At 45.5% G+C, this 12,023-nt stretch overlaps 1 protein-coding gene across 1 annotated transcript in view; it reads left to right on the top strand.

Annotated features, from left to right (window-relative positions):
* LOC120986405 (potassium channel subfamily T member 2-like) overlaps positions 1–12,023 on the top strand; it is a 160,958-nt gene that overhangs the window by 141,161 nt on the left and 7,774 nt on the right. Inside the window, exons 19-22 of the mRNA XM_040414957.1 lie at positions 781–886; positions 8,552–8,724; positions 10,110–10,181; positions 11,690–11,824. Coding sequence (XP_040270891.1) covers positions 781–886; positions 8,552–8,724; positions 10,110–10,181; positions 11,690–11,824 — 486 coding nt within the window. The remainder of the gene's footprint in view (positions 1–780; positions 887–8,551; positions 8,725–10,109; positions 10,182–11,689; positions 11,825–12,023) is intronic.

Below are 12,023 nucleotides of genomic sequence, written 5' to 3'. Positions count from 1 at the left end.
AGCAGTATTATAGTAGTTATATCCTTGTACATAGGAGGCAGTATTACAGTAGTTATATTCTTGTACATAGGAGCAGTATTATAGTAGTTATATTCTTGTACATAGGAGCAGTATTATAGTAGTTATATTCTTGTACATAGGAGGCAGTATTATAGTAGTTATATTCTTGTACATAGGAGCAGTATTATAGTAGTTATATTCTTGTACATAGGAGACAGTATTATAGTAGTTATATTCTTGTACATAGAAGGAGCAGTATTATAGTAGTTATATTCTTGTACATAGGAGGCAGTATTATAGTAGTTATATTCTTGTACATAGGAGGCAGTATTATAGTAGTTATATTCTTGTACATAGGTGCAGTATTATAGTATTGACTTTCAATGGTGTTCATGACAGATCCATCTTGGTTATGTTAAAGATAATACAACCGGATCCGTTCATAACGGATGCAGATGGTTGTATTATCAGTAACGGAAGCGTTTTTGCTGAACCCTGCCGGAACCAGTAAAAACGCTAGTGTGAAAGTAGCCTTAGTGGAATTAAATAATAAATTTCAGCTTTCTGCTGTGACCAAAAGGGGAAATCTATGAAAATGATTATACAGCTGATATGGAAGTGAACAATGCATCTCTTCAGTGAGTTCCTGAGTTCTGGTGGTACATTATCATCACAGTAAGCAATGAATTTGAGCTCTTTTGGAGCTAGTTTGCCATTGTGTTTATTTAGCACAAAATATTTCACCCAGTATTTCAGCCATTGTTTTCTGTTTCTCCTCAGCTGGGTGAAGGGATATCCTGCCAACACTCCGTACATTGGTAGCTCACCCACTCTCTGCCATCTCCTCCACCAGAAGAATCCATATTGCTGCTTGCGCCTTGATAAGGTAAGATTGAGGCCAGACATCCAGCGATACGGACAGCTTGTTTTTCATAGCTGTTTTTTAATACAAAAATGGCTGCCCGTCCAATATGTTACACAGTGCAAAATGCTGTGCAGTGATCTCCCAGCACATGCGGGCGGAGCTTCCCAGCGCTCTGGAGCCCCTCCCACATTTAGCTGCTCGCATTATAAAATATTAGGGACGGCACAGCAGTAACCACTACAGAATAAGGCCTCATGCACACGACCGTATGTATTTTGCGGTTCGCAAAAAACGGATCCGCAAAAAAAAATACGAATGACGTCCATGTGCATTCCGTATTTTACGGAACAGCTGGCCCCAATTAGAACAGTACTATCTTTGTCCGTAATGCAGACAATAATAGGACATGTTCTATTTTTTTGCGGAACGGAAATACGGACATACGGAAACGGAATGCACACGGAGTAACTTCCATTTTTTAGCAGACCCATTGAAATGAATGGTTCCGTATACGGTCCGCAAAAAAAATGGAACGGACACGGAAAGAAAATACGTTCGTGTGCATGAGCCCTAAGTGTTATTTATTTCTCCATGTGCATATGGGGACTATTATTATAGTACACTAAATTACACGATTTTCCATATATGTTATTTTCCTACTAAGACTATCGGGATTCTCTCACAGAACATGCAGAAATGCCTGAAAAGTGGCATTGGGCAGTGAAATAGGAATGTGATGGTGGGTTTTGTTCCTCCATTCCTGGTAATTATATAAGGCTACATGCACACAACCGTGCCATTTTTTGCGGTCCGCAAACCGTGGATCCGCAAAAAACGGAAGCCGCCCGTGTGCCTTCCGGAACTGAACGGGCGCCCCATTGTAGAAATGCCTATTTTTGTCCGCAAAACGGACAAGAATAGGACATGCTATATTTTTTTTGCGGGTCCACAGAACAGTGCTGTCCGCATCTTTTGCGGCTCCATTAAAGTGAATTGAAGCCGCAAAAATGGCGGTTCGGATGCGGACCAAAACAACGGCCGTGTGCATGAGGCCTAAAGCGAATCGTTGCCCTGCTTAAAAGAAATCCTAGCTACAATCCTTGCCTTTCAGGCGAATGGATTTCTGGTGGCCCCTGTTCCCTAATGTCGCCGTAATAATCAGTGGAACGTTGGTGACTTGCACGTGGATCCCTCTCCTCTCCATTGAAGTTTACGGCTACGTTCACATCTGCATACGGCATTCTAGTATGGTGTTTCGGCAAAATACTTGCTGTATCCGGCATAGCTGGACACCTATTCACTGGAATGGTATCCGTTAGGCTTCTGTCATGAATGCAGGCATTCTGCTGGAAAAATACAGAGTTAGGCCTCATGCACACGGCCGTTGTTTGGGTCCGCATCCGAGCCGCCTTTTTTGCGGCTCGGAAACTGACCTATTCACTTCAATGGGGCCGCAAAAGATGTGGACAGCACTCCGTGTGCTGTCCGCATCCGTTGCACCGTTCCGTGGCCCCGCAAAAAAAATATAGCGTGTCCTATTCTTGTCCGTATTGCGGACAAGAATAGGCATGTTTACAATGGGAGCGGACCGCAAAAAACGGCACGGTCGTGTGCATGTAGCCTTATAGAAAGATCTTGGCTTTTTCTGTAATTCCCATTGGATTCAGTAGAGAGACCACGTGCAAGCCTATTTTTTATGAGGGAGGATTGATTTTGGAGGGAAATAAGGGCTTAATGGATAGTTAAAGGGGTTGTCCCACAAAAAAATATTCTAAATTTTTCAAACCAGCCACTGGATCTGAATCCTTAGTTAGGTCCATATATATTTGGACACTGACATTTTTTTTAAACCTGTTTACTAAAAAAATATTCAAGTTATAGTTATATAATGGACATAGACATAACGTCTAGACTTTTATCTTTCATCTGAGGGTATCCACATTAAAATTGGATGAAGGGTTTAGGAGTTTCAGCTCCTTTACATGTGGCACCCTGTTTCCAAAGGGACCAAAAGTAATCGGACAATTGACTCAAAGGCTGTTTCATGGGCAGGTGTGAGCAGTTCCTTCATTTTTTAATTCTCAATTAAGCACATAAAAGGCCTGGAGTTGATTTGAGGTGCGGTGCTTGCATTTTGAAGATTTTGCTGAGAAGTAAACATGCGGTCAAAGGAGCTCTCCATGCAGGTGAAACAAGCCATCCTTCATCTGCGAAAACAGAAAAAAACATCCGAGAAATTGCTACGCTATTAGGAGCGGAAAAATCTATAGTTTGGTACATCCTGAGAAAGAAAGCACTGGTGACCTCAACAGTGCAAAAAGACCTGGACGCCCACAGAAGACAACAGTGGTGAATGATGGCAGAGTAATTACCTTGGTGAAGAGAAACCCCTTCACAACAGCCGACCAAGTGGACAACACTCTCCAGGATACAGGCGTATCAATATCCAAATCTACCATAAAGAGAAGACTTCATGAAAGTAATTACAGAGGAGGGTTCACTGCACGGTGCAGCCACTCATCAGCCTCAAGAATAAGAAGGCTAGATTGGACTTTGCTAAAAAAACATCTTAAAAAGCCAGCACACTTCTGGAAGAACATTCTTTGGACAGATGAAACCAAGATCAACCTCTACCGGAAAGAAAAAAAGTATGGTGAAGGCACGGTACAGCTCATGATCCAGAGCATACCACATCATCTGTAGAACACGGCGGAGGCAGAGTGATGCTTGGGCATGCATGGCTGCCGGTGGCCCCGGGGTCCTAGTGTTTATTGATGATGGGACACAGGACAGAAGCAGCCGGGTGAATTCTGGGGTTGTCAGAGACATACTGTGCGCTCAAATCCAGCCAATCTGATTGGTCGGCGTTTCATAACACAGATGGACAATGACCCAAAACATAAAGCCAAAGCAACCCAGGAGTTTATTAAAAGCAAAGAAGTGGAATGTTCCTGAATGGCCGAGTCCCCGGATATGAACCCAATAGAGCATTTCACTTGTTAAATACTAAACTTCAGACAGAAAGGCCACAAACGAAACGCAACTGAAAACCGCGGCAGTAAAGGCCGAGTATTAACAAGGAGGAAACAGCGTCTGGGGATGTCCATGAGGTCAAGTCTTCGGGCAGTCACTGCCAACAAAGGGTTTTTAACCAAGTATTAGAAATTAACATTTTCGTTACAATTATTTAAGTTGTCCAATTACTTTTGAGCTCCTGAAATGAAGGGATTGAGTTTAAAAAATGCTTTAGTTCCTCACATTTTTATGCAATCATTTTGTTCAACCCACGGAATTAAAGCTGAAAGTCTGAACTTCACCTGCATCTGAATTGTTCTGTGGTAATGTACAGACCGAAAATGAGAAAACTGTTGTCTCTGTCCAAATATATATGGACCTAATTGTAGGTAATTACATGTAATTAAAAGTTTTGTAAATGTTATTTACTGAAATCTATCTGTATAGCGCCACCTGCTGTTTGCTCTTTTTCAAATTTATCTGTCCTGCTCACTGAGATGGAAGCACATGCTCAGCTCCGCTATCTGCAGCAGACAGGGTACGCCCTCTACAAAAGGACACACTCCCCTTGAGCTGTCAGCTTGATATAAATGTAGCAGAGCAATAAGTGGGGAGATCTCTGGATCCGTGTGAGGTACAGGGCTGGTTCTAGCTTTGTTAGGAAGGGATTGACAGGTCCTATATGATGTCAGATTTTTACATTAATCAGGGGATACCCCCTTTAAACTAAAGCGAGTTTAACATGCGGCCACTGTAATCGGTCATCAGTATTAGATATATGGTAGATACAGGGCTGTCTTTAATATTCATTGGACCCTGGGCAAGAATTTACTTGGGCCCCCTGGATCCAGCCTTCCCACACCCTAGCATGAAATCACGCCCTCCACCACAACACACACACACACACACACACACACATGCTATAGCCACCAGAACTACTACGTTTAGCTGTTGTGGTTGTGGTGACTAAGGGGATAAAAAAGAATCAGTGCAAAGGTATCAAATAAAATGGCTGTATCATTATTCTATAAATTAAAAAGCACAACTTCTGACACAAATATATAGTATTTTGCAGATTACTTTTTTTTTTACAATGTGCAGATAGTACTGTACTACTACCCCCTCCATCCAACCCTACATACCTGGTAATACAGCGCCACATACCTCTTACATCCAGTGACGTCTCTTTGATGTAGATGTTCTCTTTCCTCATCTTCTCCCTTCAGACCAGACCACCATTTTTCAGCCATTTCTCGTCTCTGCAGTTTGACAAACAAAATCTTACAGTCACAGAAAATAATGCACTGTGATAGTAGATGCAAGCATAACATATGGACTAAGCCCTCGCTCTATTGATAACATCTGAGACACTTGGTCAATACGTTTTGATCAAAACACATCTAAGCCCACCTACCAAGCGCCAAGGTGGTCTCAGTTCAGGCGGGTCCTACGCTAAACCTGCCTATGTTCAGGAGCGCAGACCCTGCACATATAGTGTGTTGCTCCTAGTCACCTCCATGTGCATCAGCAGCCGGTGGGAGGAGGAGCGGCGCACCTATATGTACCACCATCATCAAGGTCGCCTATTAGATAGGTGGGGCAAAAGTGCACACGAATACTACTCCCAAGATAGGAGCGTATTCGCAAATGAAGGTGCCACTCCTTCTATGATTTGTTTAACTTCATTTGCGAATACGCTCCTATCTTGGGAGTAGTATTCGTGTGCACTTTTGCCCCACCTATCTAATAGGCGACCTTGATGATGGTGGTACATATAGGTGCGCCGCTCCTCCTCCCACCGGCTGCTGATGCACATGGAGGTGACTAGGAGCTACACACTATATGTGCGGGGTCTGCGCTCCTGAACATAAATGCATAACGCCATAGGCAGGTTTAGCGTAGGACCCGCCTGAACTGAGACCACCTTGTCGCTTGGTAGGTGGGCTTAGATGTGTTTTGATCAAAACGTATTGACCAAGTGTCTCAGATGTTATCAATAGAGTGAGGGCTTAGTCCATATGTTATGCTTGCATCTACTATCATAGTGCATTATTTTCTGTGACTGTATAAATGTAGCCATGTACATCCGCAACATTCATTGTCATATCGTGCAGGATGTGTTTTTTTTTTGTGAAACAAAATCTTAGTTTACTACTTTTCCATCATCCTCCCATCTTCGGGACAAATCATCCTACCACCCCCAATACTGTGCCGCTGTGCTCCCCAATACTATACTGCAGCAACAGATAAACCCCCTGATAATAGTAGTACTATGCAGATAGTGCCCTTCAATAATTATTGGCACACAGTGCCCTAAAATAACTGTGGAAGCGCTCATCTCCCTGTGCCCCGCCGCCGCCCCCCCCCACGTCACCAGGGGCCAGCGGGACTTAAGAGGCAGCTGCCTTGGGCCCCCCAGGAGCAACTGGGCCCGAGGAAGCTGCCCCTTTTGCCCTGCGTTAAAGACGGCCCTGGGTAGATATATACTGTATACCAGGCATGTCCAAACTGCGGCCCTCCAGCTGTTGCAAAACTACAACTCCCAGCATGCCCTAATAAGCTGTGAGCTATCCAGGCATGCTGGGAATTGTAGTTTTGCAACAGCTGGAGGGCCGCAGTTTGGACATGCCTGCTGTATACTGTAGGTCTTGCTTTCAGTACAAGGCAAAGAAGTGTGCCAGGAAAAATTATTTAAGGCTTCAAGGAACTTTCTACATTAAAAACAAATGCTCCCTTCCCCCCATGGGTTTTCTGATCTTTGCAGTGTTGTGACTCTCTCCGGAGCGGAGATAAAAGTTCTCTTTGCAGAGAAGATATGGCGTCCTCCGATCCGTCACAAGGGACCTTTCAAAGGCCTTTGCGATCTGGTCCTGATACCATTCTGAGCACAGGGAATGTCCTGCAGGGACCCAGATCCTCGGCTGCATGTCGTTTTATCAGATCATTTGCCAGGGTTTATGCTGGTTTCATTTAAAGGGGAAGGATTCACACTAATCGACATTAAAGGGGCTTAATTGCCCTTTGAGTTCAGTAGGTTCTATCCTGCCTATCTAGTCTCCAGCAGTACAATGCTTCAGTTCTGCAGCACGGTGGCTCAGTGGTTAGCACTGGTGCCTTGCAGCACGGGGGTCCTAGGTTCGAATCTGTCCAAGGACAACATCTGCATGGAGTTTGTATGTTCTCCCCTGTTTGCATGGGTTTCCTCCGGGTTCTCTGGTTTCCTCCCACACTCCAAAGATGTACTGATTGGGACCTTAGATTGTGAGCCCCATTGGGGACAGTTGGGTGCTAATGTCTGTGGACTATAGTAGCGCTATATAAGTGCATAACATAAATAAATAGGTTCTCCAGGGACAGTTTTATAAAAAATGGGTCTCACCTAATGGTCTCACATAAGCGCTGTATACCCATTTAAACCTAAATACCACCAAATAATACTTCCACACCATGTCCATATTCCATGCCCAAGTAGGTCCACCATACAGTATCCAAATAATACTACCCCCCTACGGTACTGCCATTCAAAGTGAAATGTTGTACTGTTTCAGGTTACTGTTGGGGGTCACAACCTGAAGGTCTCCCTGGGAAATGGGAGGTCCTGGTCAACTGCCTAGATTGCCACCCCCCTGAAATGAGACCTGTATTCATATGTTACCCTTACCATGCAGTTTGTGAGAAGACTTTCACCCAGCTTTCCCACACAACTAAATGGAAGGTCTTCCCTGGTCCATATTGCTGGATAAGTAGGAAGATTTGCCTTTCAAGACTGTGGCAGATTGTAGAAGGAGTTACTCTTAAAGGGGGTTGTCCTATGAAAAATAGTTTACATTTTTCAAACCAGCCCCTGGATCTGAATACTTTTGGAATTGCATGTAATTAAAAATTTAGTATAGCCACTGAGTTATTCAATAAAATGTATCTGTATAGCGCCACCTGCTGTTTTTTCCCCTTTGTTTCTCTGTTGACCTGAGTAACATCACTGAGGTGGACGCACACGCTCAGTTCCATTCTTCAACTGCCACCAGTCGTATCTATTGTTAAAAGCTGTGGCAGTTACAGGGAAGAGACCTGCAGCAGAAAGGTCATGCTCTCCAGAGCTATGATTGGAGGAAAGCTGCGTTAGAAAGGACACGGCCCCTGAATTGTGATAAGGAGAAATCTGCAACGGAAAGAGCATGCCCCCCTGAGCTGTGATAGGGAGAGAGCAGTAGCAGAAAGGACATGACCCTTGAGCTGTGATAGCGAGAGAGCAGAAGAAGAAAGGACACCCCCTGCTGTGATATGGAGAGAGCTGCAGCAGAAAGGACATGCCTTCTGATCTGTGATAGGGAGAGAGCTGCTTCAGAAAGGACACCCGCCTGAATAAGGAGATGCCCCTGAGCTGTGACAGGGAGAGAGCTGTAGCAGAAAGGATACCCACCCACCTGAGAAAGGGCCCGCCGCTTGAGCTGCCAGCTTGAAATAAATCTAGCAGAACAATTTGAGGAGTGAATGGGGAGATTTCTGGATCCATGTGAGGTCCAGGGCTGGTTCTAGCTTTGTTAGAAAGATATTATGTACAATATGATGTCTGATTTTTCTTTTAATTATGGTATAACCCCTTTAGGTTTATGTATGATGTCCCTTTGTGATAGTCCATGTCTTCCTCCCCTCCTTTTCTTAACTTCACAGAGCTGCCACCATTTCCCATATGAGGATGCGAGGGCTTACGGCTTCAGGAACGCCCTGGTGATTGTGTCCGCTGAACGAGCAGGCAATGGGCTGTATAACTTCATAGTCCCGCTGAGGGCGTATTACAGAGCCAAGAAGGAACTGAGCCCCATCATCCTTCTCCTGGAGAACCCGTGAGGATCAAAACATGACACCTGCAGGGATTTATAGCGCAGGGCAGATTGTGATGTTTTTTTTTTTTTTTTTATTACATATGAAGCGGTCTATAACAGTAGCATCTATAGTACCTCCATTACACAGCCTTCCACAATGCCAACCAATGACTGTGCCACCTACAGTGCCCTACCAAGCAGTTCCAACCACATTGCTCAGTAAATGTTGCTCACCACAGTGCTCTAGCTTGCCAGTGTCATCCACAGTGTCCTCCAACCAGAACCATTCATAATTCCCACCAGCAAGTGTCATCCACAGTGTCCTCCAGCCAGAACCATGCACAATGCCCACCAGCCAGTGTCATCCACAGTGTCCTTCAGCCAGAACCATGCACAATGCCCACCAGCCTGTGTCATCCACAGTGTCCTTCAGCCAGAACCATGTACAATGCCCACCAGCCAGTGTCATCCACAGTCTCCTCCAGCCAGAACCATGAATAATGCCCACCAGCCAGTGTCATCCAGAGTGTCCTCCAGCCAGAACCATGCACAATGCCCAACAGCCAGGGCCATCTACTGTGTACTTCAGCCAGAACCATGAATAATGCCCACCAGCCAGTGTCATCCAGAGTGTCCTCCAGCCAGAACCATGCACAATGCCCAACAGCCAGGGCCATCTACTGTGTACTTCAGCCAGAACCATGCACAATATCCACCAGCCAATTTCATCCACACTGTCCTCCAGCCAGAACCATACACAGTGCCCACCAGCCAGTGTCATCCACAGAGTCCTCCAGCCAGAACCATACACAGTGCCCACCAGCCAGTGTCATCCACAGAGTCCTCCAGCCAGAACCATACACAGTGCCCACCAGCCAGTGTCATCCACAGAGTCCTCCAGCCAGAACCATACACAGTGCCCACCAGACAGTGTCATCCACAGAGTACTCCAGCCAGAACCATACACAGTGCCCACCAGCCAGTGTCATCCACAGTGTCCTTCAGCCAGAACCATAAACAGTGCCCACCAGCCAGTGTCATCCACAGTGTCCTCCAGCCAGAACCATGCATAATGCCCACCAGCCAGTGTCATCCACAGAGTCCTCCAGCCAGAACCATGCACAATGCCCACCAGTCAGTGCCATCCACAGTGTCCTCCAGCCAGAACCATGCACAATGTCCACCAGCCAGTGTCATCCACAGTGTCCTCCAGCCAGAATTATGCATAATGCCCACCAGCCAGGGACCTCTACAGTTTGCCCAAAGACAGTGCTATCCTCCTTTACTCCCCATGCAGTTCACAGTGCCCCCACAATCAGGGCGTTCTCCAGCCAGTGCCATGCTCAATTTCCACCAGCCAGATCTGCACATAGAGACTTATCTCATTTTCCATAATTATCTTACAGACCTGATACGCAGTTCCTTGAAGCTATCTGCTGGTTCCCACTTGTCTATTACATGGTGGGGTCCATTGACAAGTGAGTACTAATGAGAAAGATATTGGTTATTGTATGAAGTCACTGCACCCCCGCATATCTGCCAAAGATTTACAAAGACATGGCTGCTTTCTACCAAAACAGCGCCACCGCTGTCCACAGGTTGTGTTCGGTATTGCAGCTCGCTTGAAATGAGTGGAGCTGCTATACCTGACTCAACCCATGGACAGGGGGAAGTTTTATGTGGAGAAAAGCAGACATGATTTTCTAATCCTGGCCAACCTCGTCTAGATCAAAGGCTCAAAAGAGAAGTGCGTTGTAGCACCCTATGTGGACGGGAGCCAGGTCTGTGCTGCTGATGTTTTATCTCACAGATGATTTTTTTTTTTTTTAATTGATACAATTGTAACAAACCCTCAGCTGTAAGAAGTTTCTGGTATGGCCAGTTTTTCTGCCTCTAGACGCCAATAGGAATGCTTCCATTCACTGACAGCATGCAGTCATCCTGAAAGGGTTGAGAAATGGCAATACAAAATATACCAGAAATCATCATGCAATGTAACATTGTGCTATAATATATCTTGTCTATCCTTTCATGCCTATTGATAGCCCTCGTGCCCCGACAGGCCGTCTCCAATATGTATGGAAGCCCTTGGGCAGCAGAGTGGGCCCCAGGTCTATCACATCCCTGGCACATCTGCCCGCTTCCGAAAATACGCCTGCCAACACGAAGCAGTCATCATGGGGGTCCACTATACTATATAGGAAATGTATGTTCTCCCCGCGTTGGCGTGGGTTTTCTCCGGGTTCTCCGGTTTCCCCCCCACACTCCAAAGACGTACTGATGGGGACCTTACATTGTGAGACCCATTGGGGACAGCGTGATGATAAAGTCTGTAAAGTGCTGCGGAATATAGTAGCGCTGTATAAGTGCATAAAATAAAGAAATAAAATAAATAAAGGCAGAAAAGCAAAGCACGGAACCCCGGCCGTCTCCAGTCAGACTTCTCTATGTCTCTGGCAGGCTTAATCAGATTTTTCTAAAAATACATTTAGGGGGAGAACTCCTTTAAAGTGCTTAGAACAGTAAAAGTACACCAGCATTACCGAACAAACCCTCCAGTAATAATAAATGCTTATAGATACATTTACTGATACGACATTTAAAGGGCATGACCTGTTACATGTGCACTTGGCAGCTGAAGGCATCTGTGTTGGTCCCATGTCCATATGTGTCCTCATAGCTGAGAATAATGATATTCTAATATATGCAAATGAGCCGCTAGGAGCAACAGGGGCGTTGTCATTGCACCTAGGGGCTCTGCTCTCAGCAATGCGGGCACATATGAACATGGGACCAACACAGATGTCTTCAGCTGCCAAGTGCACATGTAACAGGTCAGCCGGTGTCATAGGGACAAAACTGCTGACAGATGCCCTTTAAAAAAGTTGTTACCCCCTGTGTGATATGTTTTGGTGTCTCCCTCCTCTTCCCCCTGCACAATGTATACCATGCTATACCGCTTTCAGCAGCTCTGCTCTCTCTGCAGTCTTGACGACCTGCTGCGTTGCGGTGTGAGTTACGCCACTCACATGGTGGTTGTGGGCGAGGAAAGCTCGATGGTTGCAGAGGAAGATTATATGGCTGATGCCCGGACCATAGTCAATGTACAAACACTTTTTAGGTAAGAGTGTCCTTCTCTACTTCACCCTGTGACGCCTCTGTACGGATGCAAGAAATGGTTAAAGAGGGGCTATCACCTGTCCAGAGATGTAGGCTTCAGCAACTGCTTGCAATTCTGGATCATCTGCGACTCTAGGTTGCGTCATTCCTCTATAATTCCTGCTAGAAGTTCTAAATTAATTACTAGCAGATTGCAATGA

This window comes from Bufo bufo, chromosome 1 (assembly GCF_905171765.1).
Source record: "Bufo bufo chromosome 1, aBufBuf1.1, whole genome shotgun sequence".
Classification (NCBI taxonomy): Eukaryota; Metazoa; Chordata; class Amphibia; order Anura; family Bufonidae; genus Bufo; species Bufo bufo.
This window is presented reverse-complemented; position numbering and strand designations above follow the sequence as displayed.